The sequence below is a fragment of the Pimephales promelas genome, chromosome 12 (genome assembly GCF_988280905.1).
Source record: "Pimephales promelas chromosome 12, fPimPro1.hap1.1, whole genome shotgun sequence".
In the NCBI taxonomy this organism is placed as follows: Eukaryota; Metazoa; Chordata; class Actinopteri; order Cypriniformes; family Leuciscidae; genus Pimephales; species Pimephales promelas.
The window spans coordinates 17,645,411-17,664,600 of NC_142780.1; the positions used below are offsets into that span (position 1 = coordinate 17,645,411).

At 38.3% G+C, this 19,190-nt stretch overlaps 1 protein-coding gene and 1 long non-coding RNA gene across 2 annotated transcripts; one reads left to right on the plus strand and one right to left on the minus strand.

The window, feature by feature from the left end:
* Positions 1-942: 942 nt before the first annotated feature.
* On the plus strand, positions 943-17,233 carry LOC120484607 (myocardin). The gene is made up of 14 exons (XM_089117594.1): positions 943-1,147; positions 7,376-7,432; positions 7,633-7,688; positions 8,296-8,362; positions 8,784-8,909; positions 11,386-11,564; positions 11,897-12,037; positions 12,178-12,482; positions 13,031-13,169; positions 13,520-13,957; positions 14,125-14,238; positions 14,880-15,017; positions 15,148-15,202; positions 15,357-17,233. Exons 1-14 carry the CDS (start codon positions 1,093-1,095, stop codon positions 15,779-15,781), a joined length of 2,295 nt encoding a protein of 764 aa, XP_088973720.1. The 5' UTR covers positions 943-1,092; the 3' UTR covers positions 15,782-17,233.
* On the minus strand, positions 10,386-12,209 carry LOC148976991 (uncharacterized). Its single transcript, XR_016145710.1, has 2 exons — positions 12,155-12,209; positions 10,386-11,490 (listed from the first exon to the last, which is right to left on the minus strand). It is a non-coding gene; the product is annotated as an uncharacterized LOC148976991 (long non-coding RNA).
* Positions 17,234-19,190: the final 1,957 nt, after the last annotated feature.

The following is a 19,190-nucleotide window of genomic DNA, read 5'->3' on the forward strand; positions in this document are numbered from 1 at the left end:
AGGCTATATTGCATGTGAGGATGTTTGAGGTGGAGATTTCTAGACTTTTCTCACAGCACTTGATATAATTAAACTTAGCAATTTGATGGCAGATCCAGAAAGGTTCAAACGACAATCACCAGTGACAACAGATTCACCCGCTGTAAAAAACTTTGAGATTGGAAAAAGAGACTGCAACCGTGGCCATTCGAAAACAAGGACAAATATCGGAAGGGCATTAAATGTAGTCACACAATGTTGATGTTGTTAACATTAACAATTTGACAACAAAGTATAATTTGCATGATAAAGACGTGATATGATAAAGGATCATTAGATCTAATCAGTGCGATTTGCTACAATACTTTTTTCCCTTAGTTGGTCTGAAGAACAAAAGTGGATGTTTCTACTAGTTCAGATGACATTTTCCAGTGAAAATTATTATTTTGGTCATACTTCCCAAAAGAATAATCTGTGATTCTGAATGACAGTATCCACATCGGCGTGGTGACTGACAGCCGCACATTCTCCTCAAAACATTGGATTCATCCGCGCTGTGCCCGTGCCGAGGCACAACTCACGTAAAGTTGATAATTCCGCGAATAGCTGCAATTGCAGATTTCGAACAGAGATGGAGACAAAGAGGAAAAACTGTGGACTGCAGCTTTAGATAACAACTTGAAAAACGTTCTGTTTATTACACAAACCTATGGTATGGCTGCAAGACTTGGAACATGGACGTATGAACCACTTTTGATGCTTTTGCTTCCTTTTTGAAGCTTGAAAGCACTAGTGTCTGTTCGTGGCATAGAAAGAAGGAAATATGTTGTGTTTTAAGCAATGCTGTTTACTTTCTCTCTGTGACACTGTAGTTAGCTTCTGATTCCTCTTGTTTCTGTCAGTCGTACACAGACTTTGTAAGTTGTTTGGTTCTGGTGTTTTTCCCATGCCGTTTTGATGGCGACTAAGATAAGTTCAGGCCTCCCATGACTTTGCTTTCTTTCTCTTCAGGGAGAGGAAAGGGCGTAAGAAATCATCTTAAGTATCTGCCCTGCAAGAGGAAGACATATCTTTTAAAGCCCCCACCTCTTCTTCCTCTGCTGTCTCTCAAATATGACCTTGCTGGCATCTGAGAGGTCACTGCTTATCCGCAATAAGTTCCGTTCAGGTAAGAACAAAGGAAGGTTCACACGACTGTATCTAAGCTGGTTTTGAAAGCCCACATGTGTAGCTTTCTGTCTATTTTGGTTGCTGATGTGAGTTCTGATGATGCTCCCAGTGGCTGGTCTGGGGATGGAGTCTGAGTGAAGCTCTTTGCGGCTTTGTGAATATAGCTGGTCTTACAAAGCAGAGGCCTGTTCCATAAAACAATTTTACCAAATAAGCCAGGCTTTTTTTCAGTTAGTCTGACTCATTCTCAGTTGATTTGGTTCCATAAAGCAAATTTAACAGCTCAGACTCAGTCACTCTGCTGAGAAAGTAACCCGGAGTTGTTGCAGAGTTCATCTGAAGCCTGTGATACACCAAGCTGGCGTCAAAGAACTAGCAGTGTTGAAAGCTGACTGTTGTCTCCTCTCGTCGGCTATGTCTCGGCAAAAATCTGGACTACACCAAAAGGAGGCAACTGTCAACTATTATGTGTTTTGTGCGCCTGTGTGTAAGTTATTATTTATCTGCATTAGCAGCTGTCAATAGTCTATATTCGTCTTTTAAAAAGAGAAACCAAAACCAGGAATGCAGAATTGCAGATATACAAACCACAAACAAAGCAGCGCTTGCTTACCATTTTAAATATCAGTCACGCTTATCACTTTCTTCATTCTAGTCGGCTCATGGTATTATGAAAATATTTGTGCCTTCGAATGCCCAGGTTAGATGGCATAAAATTAAAACAGCTTTCTGACTGTACCGTCTTGACGACTTTGCTCGCTTTCATCACTTTCGCTTGTATTCCTGTGCACTAACTCGTTCGCTAAGCTGAACAGCCAATCAGAGTTCTCTCTCCGACCGAAGCTCAAAAACGGCGTGTCCCGGTCTTAAAGAGATAATCCCCTTTTTTTTTTTTTTAAATAGGCTCATTTTACAATCTCCCAGAGTTAAACAGTTGGGTTTTTACCATTTTCGAATGTATTCAGCCAATTTTTTTTTTTATATTTCGTCCCCTTGGAATTATAAGGTTCTATCTGACATTTTTGTCAAAATTGAGTTATTCACATATTCTTATTCTGTGACAATTTATTTACATTATGTGATGTGTTTTGTACATTTAGGGTCCCTGTTATTTTTATGTTTGAAAGAAAATTGTTCCGCATACACATGTTCCTATATGGAATGCAAAAACTTTGAAGCTCAATATCTCAAAACTGTTCAGAACGCAGATAGAACCTTATAATTCCAAGGGGACGATTTAGAAGAATATCAGTAACCAGACAGTTTCTGGTCTCATTGACTTCCGTAGTAGTATATATTTTTTTCCTACTATGGAAGTCAATGAGACCAGAAACTGTCTGTTTACTGATATTCTTCTAAATATCAGAAAATCAGCTGAATGGATGTTAAAACTCAACTATTTAATTCTGAGGGACTTGTAAAATGAGCCTATTTCCAAAAAAAGTGGAGTATCCCTTTAACACTGACCTACAGGAGCAAAATGATATTACCACTGACTCTCTTGCATACCATTATTTGACTTTATTACCCACTATCAGTCGAAAAAGAAATATACAGTATTTGTACTAACATTTACAGATGAAGAATATCCCTGGAATGTAAGTTATGCATTAAAAAAGCATTAAACAGCACAAAATATGGTTTGCCATAGTGGATCGACTTGATCAATGATCGACCTTTAGAGCTGCTTAATCAAGCATAACGTGCATATTAAATGATCTTGACGCATTGAACATGGGTCGAATTAGTGAGATTGCATGAACTTAAATGGTCGTTTAGTCCCGAGTAATTTGTTCAATTCAAGTCAGGTTTTGGACTGTAATCCCCAATTTTCTTGGCACACTTAATGGAATAGGCCCCATAAGTTGATGGTGCTTGCTTGAATAAAATTTTCCGAATGAGCTACTCATGCAGCTTTATGTACTTAAAAACTGTGTTTAATTTATACCTTTTTAAAGCTGTAAACATTCGGACAAGGCTGTCAACCCATCTTTTTTTATTTTTTTATTTCCTCAATTCAGTTCAATTCAAACCTGTTGTGCATTCACAATGCATCACATTATAAAATGTGGAGATTATGGAAATGTTATCAACCAACCCGTTTTCATGAGGTTCCACGGTCTCTCGCACTTACTCATATTGTATAAATGGGGCCAGCAGTGTGGTCCTCCCTGAAGGACATGTGGACAGTAGACAGATTGTCTTTGTTGGTTCCCATCTGTGGTTGGAACACCTTCAAAAGCAGTGCCCTCTCTTCTTGGGTTCCCTATAAACATCCTGCTGGCAAGATTCTCAGACAAATGTCCAGCAGCACTCTTTGGTATTATCAAGATTCTTCATCAAAAGTGCATTGAATTAACACCTTGTAAACTTAAACAGTTTAGCTAATATCCTAAAAAGGACTGATATTTTTAAGAGGAGGATCACGTGTATAGACAGCAAGGAGAATGCGAAGAACCTTGTCTTACTCTACTGACGCTTGGATCAGCTGTGACCTTGAATATGCTGTGTTGTGTTGTGTTGTGTTGTGAGAAAGATGGCTGCCCCTTTGGTAAACCCTGAGTCACAGTGTAAACAAAGGGTAAATGTATAAAATACATTTGGAAAACAATGGAAGAACATTTAAGGTTTATAACAAAATTGTGATTTATTTCTCATTGACTAAATTCTAGTCTTATTCTAGTGTGAGGATGAACATTGGGAAATTTGCCAATATATGAATTTAGTCTGTTTATGAAATTTGTAGATTAATTATTACATAGGCAACACATATGTCTCTTTTTTCATTATTGCTGTACAGGCCACCAGATAGGCTAATAAATATTGAGAATTAGCCATGGAGGGAGCTTGTATTATTTTAAATAATGACATTGTTTCACATTTTACATTATCAAAAAAAACAAAAAAAAAACAAAAAAAAAAACAGATTTCAAAGATGAGATAGACTTCTTATTAAAAGTAAATATTAAAGATGTATATTGAAATCTTTCCCTCTGTTGTTTGTTTCTAAACACTGAAGCTTGTTTTTAAAATTAGATTTCATTTGAAATTGTACTTGATTGTTTGTTCCTTTTTTTAATTCTCCACTGCTAATCTGACAGATATCAGTGAAATTGGTGTCCTGGGAAATAACACTGATCTCTGTGGCAGCCTTAGGCTCCACCAAAAAAAAAAAAAAGTAATAGCAGCCTTCAGTTTTTTTCATATTTCAGGTCTGAGTGAAAAACCCAATGATAACACAATTACCTTATTAAAATAACTACATAACCCCCCCCCCCCCCCAATAAATATTGTTCATGTTGTGAATCTTAAAGACAAGCTGTAAAAATGAAGAGTAAAGACCATTTCAAAGATGTCAGAGATAATGCAAAACAAATGCATAAGGGTACAAAACCTTATCCAAGTGTTTGGATGTCTCAGAGGGCACTTTTGGCTCAATTATCAGGAAGGAGGCTTCATTAAACTGCCCAGATGCTGCCCAGAAAAGGTCAACCACTAAACTTTCAGCACAAACAAGAAGGATATTTAGAGAAGCCAACAATCAATTTGAAAGAGTTCAGTAGCTGAGAACGGAGTAAAAGTGCACCAGTCAACCACAACAGGAGGGCTGCTTAATGCAGAGAAATACTCCACAGAGGAACAGCTGAAAGATGCTAGGACTTAAACTACGATGCTTGGGTGGTACATAACGACATATTAATGCTCTCATTCCTGCACACCATGGCTTTAAACAATATCTGTAAATTTCAGGAGGATCAAACACTGATTCACAGATAACGGTTGAAGTTTGTCCCTCAAATGCTTCACTGATTTGAGAATGATTTAATCCTAAAACCTGTCTACATTTTTTTTTCTACAGAGGATAGTTCTCTGTGTGAATGTCTCTCTATATGTACGTATATATATGTGTATGTTTATATATATATATATATATATATGCTGTTCAGAATTATCTGCCCTCTTGGCAAATATGATCACAGATGGCTGTAAAAAATAAATCTGCATTGTTCAGCCTTTGGAGATTGCAAAATGCAAAAATCTAACCTTTTGTTGAAGTAAAAGAATTGAAAGTGGGGGAAAACACATTGGGAACAATTATTTGCCCCCCTTTTATTAAATACTTTTTGCAACCTCATTTTTTTCCGAGATAACAGCTCTGAGTAATCTCCGATAATGCCTGAAGAGTTTGGAGAACACCTGACAAGAGATCAGAGACCATTCCTCCACAGAATCTCTCCAGATCCTTCAGATTCCCAGATTCATGTAGGCGCTTGTTCTCTTCAGTTCCAACACATTCTCATCCCAAGACGTCATCTAACTGACGCCTTTGACCAAATGTCAACATCCGACGTTTTAGGGCACCCTTTAATGTCAGTCGGATGACGCTATCATAGGGCATCATCTAACTGACGCTTTACCCTTAGCATCAGTTTGATGACGCGGGTAGGTTTAGATCTGGGGTAGGGTTAGGGTTAGATAGGGTGCCCTAAAGCGTGGGATGTTGACGTATATATGGTCAAAAGCGTCAGTTAGATGACGTCTTGGGAGCCCACTCCTTTTCTATAGGGTTCAGGTCAGGGACTGGGATGGCCATTGCAAATGCTTGGTTTTGTGCTCAGTGAACCCTTTTTGTTTTGATTTTCAACGCATTCTCACCCCAAGGCGTCACCTTTGACCATGCTTCAAGATTTGACGTTTTAGGCGCCCTTTAGCGTCAGTTACATGACTCGATCCTACGGCGTCATCTAACTGACGCTAAAGGAACGCGGTTAGGTTTAGGTCTTGGGTGGGGGTAGGGTTACATGCGATCCTAGGGCGTCATCTAACTGACGCTAAAGGGCGCCTAAAGCGTCAGATATTGAAGCATGGTCAAAATGCTTCCCCTGGCGTCAGATAGGTTAACGCCTTGGGGGTGAGAATGGGCTGTGATTTTGATGTTTGTTTTTATATCTTTGTAACAGGCTATCATGTTTAGATTTTGTATCTGTTGGTATTTGCCAGAATCTGAAGGTTCTGGGGAGATTCTGTATGGAGGAATGGTCTCTGATCTCTTGTCAGGTGTTCTCCAAACTCATCAGGCATTATAGGAGAAGACTCAGAGTTGTTATCTTGGAAAAAGAAGGTTTCAAAAGGTATTTAATAAAAGGGGGGCAAATAATTGTTCCCAATGTGTTTTGGAGAATGTGACTTCATAATGTGACTTTCCCCCCACTTTCAATTATTTTACTTCAATGAAAGGTTAGATGTTTCCTAATTTTATTAATAAAATATAGAAAGGATTAACAATGCAGATTTTTTTTTTTTTACAGTCATCTGTGATCATATTTACTAAGGGAGCAAATAATTCTGACCAGCACTATATATAGTAGAATATGTAACCGAGACCTATTATTTTCTTTCTTCTAAAACAAATTTAACTCTAAACTGTCATTATACAGTGAATTTAGAAAGTGTTTTTTGATATGTATTGATTTTCAGACATATAATATGTCTGCCATTATGTGATCAGAGCCTACCAGTTATCGTCATTACTATAAGTTGCAGTGGCACTCTTCCAACTAATTCCAACTTAATTTGGCCTGATGCCACTCAGCATGTAATTGTCTTCCAGACTAAAGTAAAAAGGAAGAATTTACTTAGCACGATTGACAGCGAGTGGGGGGGACGAAAGACAGACGGACACAGAGAGAGAGAGAGAGAGAGAGAGAGAGAGAGAGAGAGAGAGAGAGAGAGAGAGACAGCTGGATGGGGGATGGGAAAGATACAGAAATAGACACTCAGAGGGATAAATAGTTACCCCCTTCCTCTCACGTCCACTCTCAGATCTCAAAACTCAGCACAGAAGTGCATCATGGGACACGTGACTCCTCCCACCTCTGGCCTAGCTGTAATTCACCTGCTGGTTCCAGCATGTTTGTTAGTGCAGACCTTCTTTAAAGTGCTACAACCAGAGATTGCATGTTTGACTAGCTTAGGGAACAATGTATGTTTGCAATGCCTATATTTTTTATATCAAACTCATTTATGTTCATCCGAGTGGTGCAATTTACTTGTAATATGCTGGGCTTGCTGTCATAAATGGATATGATTCGCAGAGTAACACTGCACATTCCTCAAGGTGGTAAACTCAGGCTTTAAAGTTTTCTGAAACAGAGACTGTATTTTAAATAAAGCATTGTCCATATTGTTTTTATTGCATAATTATAAATAAGTGTATGTTTTTCAGTTCTGCAGTTGAGAATACAGAACCGCAGACAGCAGAATGAACTTAATGCAGAGTCTGGTGAGTGTGTGTGTCTTTTTGATCAATGTGCCTGGCCACAGGAAGTCAATGAAATTTCCCGTTATGGGGCAGGACAGTCTTAATATATTTGAGTCACACTTTTCAAACCAGCTGGACTGCTGTCTTTATGCATTTTGATTCTAAATTATAGCTTTATAACAGTTCTTTTTGTTCATTCTTAATTTCTCTTTGCTCTATAGGTACAAAGGCCTCTGTCTCTGATAAAGTTGGGGAGAAAGAAGTCAGCAGTGGTTTGGTGAGCCATTATTTATCAGGAGAAATAGTCAAAAATAGACCTAGCAGCAAACAGAACTAAATTAAATGTTTCCATAAAATAGCTGATTATGCAACTGAAACCTTTTCAAAGTTAATTTGAGGGAGAAGTTCCCAAACTAAAACTATGGTTGGATCTAATGGCTTTCACGCTTGACACACTCCAGCAGCAGCATGTGTATGCCTTTGGTTTATATGAAAACAGACTGATGTGTAACAGGGTGTCAGTGTAGATAAGCAAAGTACTTATTGATGCCAAAAACGATCTGATAACTGACATGAGTTGGTCTTCAACCTCTTTAGCATAATTTAATGTTTGTAATTACATGTCTAGTTACTGTCGCAGACTATTAGTATTAGCCGTGAAACACTGTTAGCACAGTTAATTATGTTTAGTAAGACAGTAAACAGCAGCTGGTTCAAGATAATTACTATCAGGAGCGAAAATGTAGTCTTACAGGAGAATGTTACACTAAAAAAAAAAAACTTCACCCATGTGCTTTGTTTCATTTAGTATTGGAGAAATAAAGGTTTACAGTACTTGCTGATGTTTTCTGGTGTTTATTTGACTGGGCTGTTTCCCAATGCAGCGTCAGACAGAAGATGGTGCCATTCAGAAGTCGCCCCCTAGTGGTCTGACTGCTCAAACTGCACCAGGTGATGCCATTGAGAGTTTTACGATATTCCCTGACCTTCAGTTATAGCCAATACCAGTATTGAACAAAGGTGTAACCTTAAAGCTGGAATGAGCGGTTTGTCCATTAGCCATTCACATATCCATCGGTCCCCATTCATCAAACAGTTCTTTGTGTTAGCAAATCATTCAGCTGAAGGTCCTTCTGTACTGCACTTATTATCAGTGGCTTTCTGAATGCCTGAATTGGATTACCCAACAACAAATTCTATTGTGAAAAATCATTCATATCTGTCTTAAGAATATTCCTCTTCTCCTCTCTTATTATAAAGCAGAGCGATTGATCTTCTTTTTACATTCCCCTTCTTTCACTATTCATTTTGTTCTATGATTCACTCGTTTCTTGTTTTCACGTTCTCTCTTCATATTGTCTTTCGCTCACAGACAGGAGTTATGGTGGAGCTCACAGGCAGAAGAAGGCTCGTCTGGCTGAGGATCTGAGTGTGAAAATTCAGAGTCGGGCTGGACCACTTGAACTCCTGCAGAGGCATATTCTGCCTCTAGAGAACAGTGAGTCATTGAAAATAACTGAAACTGATGCCTCGCAAAATAGCATAAACTCAAACTAAATATTTTATAGAGTCATAGACTACGCTCACACACAAACAAACAAACACTCTCTTATATAATGTAATTGGGGTAATTTTTCTCACAGTTTTTTGTCAAATGATTTTATTGTGACTAATGAGAGTAAGCTTTACCCAGATAGCAAGTCTATTTGATGTGATTTTTACATCTGGAATATGTATTTTTAAGAGTGTTTGCTCATCTGCAATACGTCTTTAGGACGTTTCCTGTCAGATGTCAAATAAACGTTAGAAGATGTCTTTAAGGTGTAATGATTTAGAATGCATGTTAAACTGACATCTTCTAAACGTCAATTTGACATCTGACAGGAAACGTCCTATATTGCAGATGAGCAAACACTTAAAAATACGTGTTCCAGATGTAAATATCACATCAAATACACTTGTGCTATCTGGGTAATAAATAATTACACAGTTATTAGCATCAGCTATTTGTGTTGATGACACTCATAGCATACGTACAGTAAAAACACCAGTCAGATGTTAAACTTATAAGTACAAAAGTGACAAGATAAAAAACATTAAGGGGGACATTTTAGAGTACAGGCTAAGCAAGAACGTTAATCGGTTAGCGATATGCTAAGCTTGTATGCTAAGTGGTTAGCTTGTATTGCAATATATAGCTTCAGGTTATGTATTATTATACATAACATTAGTGATAATAATTTTAATGGGCATAATAATAGTTCATATGGCATACACATCATAAAATACCATAAAGTCCCATACCGTAAAATACAAATTAAAAGTTTTTTTTCAGCCGATGGAATTCGCTCCTTGGCAGACTTGGTACAGCGGGGAGACCAAGTTGTTGCCTTGGCTTTTGGCTTGCTTAGTTGGGGACATTTAATATTCAACAATATTATTGATCTGCCTTACTTCAGGTGGACGATGACGTAATTTTCTTCTAGAAACAAACTTGTATTATTTTCATGTTATCTATATATTTTGTGTTATCATCATGAAGCTGCTTTACTACAATTTGTATTGTAAAAAGTGCTATAGAAATAAAGGTGACTTGTCTTGACTTGATTGATCAGATCAGTTGACTTAGAGACTTCCAATCTTTTATTTTTTTATTTTAGAGTACAAATCACATAAAACAGTGAACAGCATTAACACATTTTTTTTTTATGAAATGTAATTTGTATTGCTATTGTAAGGCTTACTAAATCTATCCAAATGGCGGTATTTGATTAGAGGTGAAGGTCTCACGTGTGTTCCGTCTTTCCCATGGCAAAAGGATTTTTAATTAAATGCAATACATTTTATCTTATGTATTAACTCGTTTCACCTGACTCCATAAAATGAAAAAGGTTTTCAATGATATCTGTTCATCATTTAATACGCTAATGTTTGACTATTCCTTTTAACATAATGAAAATATAGTCAAAGTCTGTTAGAATAATCAAATATAACAATTTATTATGTCAGGTAAATTTATTATTACAATTCCATAATCAATTTAAAGATAATCAATGCAAACCATTAAATGTTTCTAGAACAAAGAACTTTACCCAACATATTGACTACATGAATGCTGAGCCTTGATGGGCTGATCTGATACAGAAAAAGCAGCCTTGATCTCTCGCTGCATTTTCTTTATATAGCCAGACCTCATTTCATATGTAAACCTGAGCTTCCAGTGGAAACTTACTGTGGTCCCCCTCCCCAGACTTATTGGGGGTAGCAGTTTGACCATTTGCAAGGGACAGTGGAAATTAGCATTCAGACAAAAGCTCAGAAGGTGTTGACTCGAAAACACACCCTTCTGTGTGCAAGATATTTCTATATTCTTGAGAACTTTATTAAAAAAAATTTTTTTAACTTTATTAAAAACCTTTTGATTTTCTTCTTTGGGAATGAGACATTTTTACCAGTCACCCTGAGACCTTTAAATTGATACTAAACAATCCTTAAATATTACCACATTAACATTAAAACCATATATCTTTTTGTGTGAGTTTTAAGAAGTGTGAGAGAGAGAGAGAGAGAGAGAGAGAGAGAGAGAGAGAGAATGTAGATGAGGTGAGTTTTACACTATTACAGGTGAAGTTTCAATTATTTCAGTTATATTTATACGTTTATAGTGTACCTTGTGTATTATTAATGACAATTACATTTGTGGAAGCCAATAGCCGGCAATGCTTCGACACACAGCTTTGTTGCGCTTCGGGTGACCCAAGTTCAAGTCCTGACTTGTGGAACTCTCCAATCCCATTCCCTCTCCCTCTTCCTGCCAATTCTCCATCTATCCTGTCTAAATAAAGAAAATTATAAAAATGGTGTAAACAAAACTTGCAATACAATCTTTTAGTTTCACATTCCCACATGACATTTAACTTATACCCAGAATTGTTGCAGAAAAGCTTGACATATCACCATTTCCTCTGCCTCAGCTGCTTCTTTGCCATCAGATGTATTTGAAGATGACAACTCCTCTTCTGCCTCTGCATCTCCCGAGCAACTCGGGATGCACCAATCTCCTGGCTTCTCATCATCACCTGGGCAAGGATGTGACCAATCACCAAGTGATGCGTCACCTATTGCTACGCCGATCAGCCCAAACAATGTACAGGTATAAGAGGTCTAAAACGCCTACCAATATTAGACATTTTGCGTTGTATCCTTGTCTTTGGTTTAAAGATGAAGTGTGTAATTTGGGAGAACTGTGGAGCTATCAAAGTATTTCTCTGTTTATTTGAGCATCCCGACCCCCCAATCATTGCAACAGTGTGTGAACCAATGTGGATATATTGGTTGCTATCTGTTTGTGGTGTTTGATGGAAAATCACATATTCTGTGTTTCGTGCGGGATGTGTTTCTATGTTTCGATTGGTGCAGAAATTACGTAAATGGCTGGAAGGTAGTTGCTCAGATTTTCACCACTATCAATTCTTCTCAAAACAGTGCAGATTGGCATTGCTCCCGGCAACCGAGTGCATCAGCCAACCAATGACCATGACAGTAACGGGGTCAAACTCCATGTCAACAACTGGCAGACCGAAAGGGATGTACATGCCCTCCCAGACACCACCACTGCTGCCAAAGGTACGCATTCACACATAGATTTGAAATAATGATTTGTTATACTCCTCACCCCATTTCACCATTCATTATTTCCCCCATCCACTTGCTCATGTCATTTTTCCAAATTATCGTACTCACATTTTTTCTCTGTATGCCTCAAGACAGCACAAACTCCAGCTCCATATTCTCATTCCATTCTGGGTGGGTCCTTAACTTCATCCCGCCCTCCTCGGCCACGAAAACCTCGCGATTCCAAACCTAAAATGAGGAAGCTGAAATACCATCAGTACATTCCCCCAGATCAAAGGACTGGGACTGGAAACGGAGCCGGAAATGCTTCACAAAAGAATAACAACAGTCAGGCTCCGGCCACTGATTCCTCTCACTCCCACCTTTTGCAACAACAGCAAGTGTACTTAAAACTACAAATTCTTAACCAGCAACAACAGCTCACTGTGACAAACAGGTAAACTTTCAAATAAACCTCCCTTTAAAAACGCTATGATTTGTACAACTAAAGCCGGGAGCACGCTGCACGATTTTTACAGTCATCTTGAGTAAAAGCCACGGCACACTGGGCAATATCTTTTTTTTTTTAAGTTACACTGTGCAATCAAAGCAGTCACTGACCAAATTGGGTGGGTGGAGTGGGGGTTTGAAATCCTCAGACTAGATGGCTATAACCATCCTACACAATGTGAAATCTGTCAACTCCAAGCTCCCAAAATGTGTACACTGGCTCTGACTCAAGGCAACTAGCATCAACGTACCCTAACTGCAAATTAGGGCAAAAGTTTGGATTCAAGTTGTGTAGTGTAAGCCAGCACTATGTGATCTAAGACTCCTGATCTTTACCTTACAAGGAGAAATCGTTTGTGATCCCTATAATTTGTCTCAGAGAACAAAATTATAGCTAGTGTAAAAATCGTACAGTTTAAGAGATTCTACTCTTTGATCTTAATAGCAATCAGAAAACAATGACTTATATACCTATACTATACATCTAAATAATAGTGAGAACCATTCGAAGATTCCTGGAACTACACCTCAAAGTCCCCCTCAGTCTGGAACCCCTTCAACAAACCCCTCTACTCCTGATACAAGTCCCATCCACCAGGCAGAGTTCCTCCCCTCAAACCTTGATGACCTAACGGTAGGAATATCGTTGGTTAAGATTACTCACTCTAGATCCAAGTGAGCAGATGTCCAATCCTGCTCTTGGAGGACTACTTCCTGCAGACTTCAGTTCCAATCCTTCTCCAACACACCTAATTATTAATTTCAAGTAATCATGAGCACCTTGATTACCTGGTTCTTGTGGGGTTTATTAGGGTTGTAGGTAAACTCTGCAGGACAGTGGCCCTCCAGACGTAGGTTTGGACACCCTTATATTATACTCCTTATATACCTTATATTATATTATACTCTATATTATCTGGTCCTCGTAAACTGTTTGTTTGAACAAGTTGTGTATAGAACATTGACTGTATTCCTTCTTTTCAGGTGTCAGTTCTTCGTCAGCAGTTGCGGAAACGTGGACTCCCAGTTTCCGGCACTAAGCCGGCACTACTAGAAAGACTCCGTCCTTTCCAGATGCCGCGTCCCCTGTTAACCCCTGCCCCACTTTGCCAGCTAGGGGCCACACTAGAACCATCCCACCCTGCTGCACTCAACCAAATCCCTTCCAGTGTAAACACCTCCGCCAAGTCTGTTCCAATGTACATCCACCCTTCGGGTTTAGCGGAGCAAAGCATAGCTGGTGACAGTTACCTCACTTCTCCTTCTTCTGCTGGCTCCAGTCCAACCTTACATACGTCCTCTTCTCCAATTCCCTCTGGCGCCACATGGAGGCCAGGCCAGCCAGTAGATGAACTTAGTGTGGAGCTGGAAATGAGAGAGAGGTTGAGGAGCAGACCCAGAGAAGTAGCGAAAGACTCTCAAGTGAGTATGGATGATTGATATAGGTGGATTTCTTGGACATTGGTGGCATTTGCTAATTTCTGATTTTTTAATATTTTTTTTTATTTTGGTGAATCTATTTAGTCATAAGTACTTTAAGCATTCAATGTACTATTTCATTCCTTCTGTTTTTTTGTTTTTTTTTCCAGCTGTGTGGAAGTTCCCTTCATTCGTTCCTGCAACAGGAGCCAGGATGCACCAGAGGGAAACCAGACACAGGCGGACAGGAACTGCTCTTTACGTACTGCACTGGTGAAGGAAAAGTACGTACTCTGAATATTTAGTAAGACAAGCAGGGACATACTAGTAAGAAAGTTCTGTGACATACTGCCGCACCATTAAAGGGTTAGTTCACCCAAAAATTTTAATTCTGTCAATAATTGCTCACCCTCATGTCGATCTAAACCCATTCAACTTTGGAACACAAATTAAGATATTTTGGTAACACTTTACAATACGGGTGCACTAATATGCATTAATTCATGCTTAACTAATGCACAGATAACCATGAGTTAATGTATAACTCAAGAAGAACTAAACCATTAATTAATGATTACTGCATCAGCAACTAATAAAGAGTCTATATGATTAATAGATTGAGTAATACACAAATTTCAAATTTTAAAAAAGCACTTTTGATCTAAAAATATGAGCTATTAAAATATCTTAATTTGCGTTCCAAAGTTGAACGAAAGTTTAATGGGTTTGGAACGATATTAGGGTGAGTAAATGATGACAGAATTTAAATTTTTCGATGAACTATCTGTTTAAGTTGCATCTTGATGTATTGAGGTGTTTCGTAGTTTAAATAAATGTGAGGAATATTACCCCCCAAAAAACATGCACAAATACATATTTCAGTATTGAACTAATTTACAATCTTTGAATTTATTCCTAATATTAGGCAAACTGTTGTCAGCTTTGTGATGTAATTGGTCAAGACTTTGATTTGCCTATGCAAATCACTGCCAGTCCAGCACAGGCATCGCCCCCTGTCCGGAGTTTGGAAGAGGAACTACAGGAGGCTATTCAAAGAGTGCAAGTGAGTTTGTGTGCTGTCCGCTCTCTCACACTTACCTATATTATGCAACTATTGATGTCTTGATTGCTGTTCATCAACAATGAGCACTAAGCATTCAACTTCCTGTCCACTCTTTCTCTCTCCATTTAAGATGGACCCTACTCAGTCCATCGATGACATATTGGACGAGACTATTGGTTGTTCAGGTGAGTAAATTTTAATCAGTGATGGTTAAAACATTTCAGGTTAGAGGAAGCAAAGATCAATGGCAAAAAAAAAAAAAAAAACGATACATTTTTAAGATTACATTTTAGGTTGGCCGGACATACTGACATGCTTGTGTAACGCCTTATCTTTCAGATAACTCCTCACTCATCACAGACGTCCAATCAGCCACCACCATCCTCTCAGGTTCCTCCCCCACGCCGCAGCCTGACCAATCACAGTTCACCAAGCGCCAAAAAGAAGACAACTTTCTTTCCTCTCCTCTGTGCTCTTCGCTTCTTTTAGAGCTTCCTCCCTCACCTAACAACGCCCCACCCCTCGGTTCAACCCCAACTCTACTTCCTCCTCCCCCCATCTGCACCACTCCACCATCCAGCTCACTGTCCAGGAAAAGAAGGTCAGAGGTTCTTGTTTTTGACCCTGCTGATTGGCTGGAGACCTTGACCTCTGGCCTGCACCCGCTAACACCCCCCACCGCCCCATTTTTAGAGAATGACTTTGGCCTTGACGCAGACCTGAACGTCAACAGGGTCCTCGACCTGATGGTGGAGCAATGGTGAGGAAGGGGCGTAGTGTGTGTCTGCATGTGTGTGTGGCTAATTGGATGCATTGGAAATTAACCACCCTTCAAATCGTGTCCCCTCGAGAGGCGACCCCTCATCCTCTCATTCGTTCCTTCGTTTTTGCATCCATCCATCTCTGTCAACTGATGAGACCAAACAGGTCTGACTGGTGTTGACTGCTAACCTCTACTCCACGCAATGTCGAGAGAAAGAGGGAAATTGAAAAGAGATATGCTTTGGTAACTTGTTCAGAAAGAGCCACATGTGCACATACGCCACACTTTCACAATGACTTGTATTTTTATAAAAGCTTTAAAAATCGAAAAAGAATAAATAATAAAAAAGCGGGTTTCCCGTTGATTTGCCTCTTGCTTCAGCGCCAGACAAACTGTCGGCATGTGGCAACTGTGTGGAGCAGCGGGAGCTTCAAACAATCTGTGTGTATTTACAGGGAAGTGTATGCGCTCCCTGTATGTGTGAGCACGCTTCTCTTGGCTGATTTATCTGTGTGTGTTTGTGTTGGCGCATACACACATGCCAGCATGTTCTGTATCTACAATTTCAATGTGACATAAATGAGGTGTCTAAAGCATCCAAATGCACTTGTTTCTATTTATACTGGTGTACATCATGATCTCCTTTGTCTGAACTAGCGCATCATAGCACTGATGTTAACCCAAAAGCATTGGCTTAACGTATCCTTTTTAAATTTTAGGACAGAATTAATAAAGCTACCTTTAGGCACCAATACAGTGCACAATAATGCACTCTGAGGCCAATATGCACCTTCAGCAAGATTGAAACCACTAAATAGGTTAGGAACTAATGAGAAAATGTGGAAAATCTAAAGGCTTTTGTACTGATTGACCAGCCTGCCCAAACAACACTGTGCAAAGTTAAAGAAGGAATATTTCAAATGCTACTGTTTAATTTTTTTTTAATGGGACCCATTTAACATTGTCTACCATTGTTGTTTACAGACATTTGACCTTTTGACTGCCCGTTGGTTTTATGCATTACTACAACAGGGATACAGCACATTTAGATGTTTAAAGAAAGGGACTCTTTATTCTGTCCCAGTCTTATATGTGAAAGTGTATGTGTAAATAGGACAATGTGTTTGATAATCAAATATATTGCCCTGAGTTCAGTATGCAGACAGGTGCTGGAGAATCATAGCATTTGTCCTGCTGGATATTGTTGGCTCTCAGATGAGTTTTTTGTAATGTAACCCTACAAAACACAAGTATTGTTTCTTTTAAGCCACATGTCTAGATAAATCAACGACCAATCAACAAACCAACAAAAATGAAAATATGTTAAGTGTTTGATCAGATATGTTCACTGATATATTTATTGAGTTATTTATTTAAACTCTGTCAAGTATCCATGTTCAAGTCCTATAGTAAACTTAAAACAGTCAAATTAAAGTCTTAATTGATTTTCCCACCTGTGTCTGTTTCTTTGTCTTTATGATTTTTGTAACTTTTTTATTTTGCTATACTGAACTGATGAGCTCAGCTTATTAAGTTTCATTATTAAATACATTTGGTAAATTTAGTATACCTTGAATGATATTACTCCAAGCAATCATGGTGATCACTATGCCTTCATTTTCTTTTAAATGTCCCTTAGGCTGCCTCATTGAATCAATTCACCACCCGTAATGTTCCTGTAATGTGGTGTCAGCAATAAATTATTTGTACACTGCTTCAGTCTATAACTGCCTTCGCTCCTGCTTGAAATGAGTTGAGCCTCAGTGAAGTTCATTTAATTTCCAACATTTCAAGTCTACATTTGTAGATGGTTAGAACTTAGCAGGAGCTTGATTGCCTTTCTGTCTAGATCAGGGTTATTGTTAAACTGCACTTTAAATCATCTAAGTAGAGAAGGCTTTTGAATATTCTGGATGGTAGAAATGAAACATACACATCAGGTAACCCTCATGAGAAGATCTGCTTTCTGATTTGAAATGAACACTTCACACCAATCATATTAATTCACACCAACTGATTAACTATTCAGTGATCCTAATAAATACAGTTTACACAACCATACATTATTCATATTTGCTACCCTTCGCAAAGCATAATTTCAGCTTCTTTGTGCTTTAATTACTTGGATGTGTTTATTAGATCGCTCAAAATGTTTGACACGGGCTGTGAGCTCACTAACACAACGTGACAAATTCAATATACATCTTGATCAAAGAAAATATGTCAAATTAGTGGCATGCAGCTTATACGAGGCATTGGCATAATATAATGATTTATCGTAGGTTAAAAAATGTGTCGTCATTTATTGTTGATTCTGTTGTAATGTGCATTTCCCTGCATTAGAGCATATATGAAGAGTTCAGATGCAAAAGCCTCTAAATGCCATTTAAAATTTTCTTCTAAAATGACCATTTTTATCAAGCTTGTATATTTAAGTTCAGTAATTTCACTTAAATGACAATTAATAGGTAATATTCATTGCCATTAAAGTGAAATTACTGAACTTAAATATACAAGCTTGATAAAAATGGTCATTTTAGAAGAAAAATTAAAATGGCATTTAGAGGCTTTTGCATCTGAACTCTTCATATATTTTTTATTTATTATAATTTTATAGTTTTAGATCATTATTTTATTACACAGCTTTCTGGAATACTCATATTTATTTGGATAATCGTGGCTTTGAGTGATACAATTTTTCTATTCACTGCTTAATGTCACAGTTCCGTGTATCACTACCTACACTACATGTCCCATCATCCTCTTCGGCTCACACCTGCACACACTACATCATTATCCACACCTGCCAGTGATCATCATTACCACAGCTGTCTGTCATTGTCTTGTCATTATCTGTGTACTTAAGTCCATCTTGTCTGTTGTTCTTTGTCCAGTCTTGTGTGTGTTTGGTTGTGTCTGCACTAGTCTATGGTATAACCTTGTTGATCATTAAATTTATCTTGGTAATCTTTCATCCTCATCTTTGTGACAGAGCAACTGTAACAATATCACTCCACTGTCTCTCACTTTTTGTACCAATAGTTCATTGCTGCTATATTGTGGCTCACAAAGATTTCTATATCATAAAGACAGTGGTTTTTATTCAGTATGGATTACTTGGACTGACACTGGATCTACACTGTTTTGAAAAAGGAGACAGCCCACTCAGGCAAATTAAGATTAATAATGTTGTAGTCTACAGGGATTTTTTTTATTTGCTGCATTTCAGTTTTTTGATGCTCAGAGAGATAAAGGGTTTTTAACATGTGAACTGTGTAAAACGATGTTAACCACTAAACAAGAAGCTTAATCCAACATAAATCGAGCATGCATTCATCCGTCTCCACACTTAAGGCCACGCTCAAGCCATTGCCAATCCAGCGATTTAACGCTCTGCTCACGTGAACGAC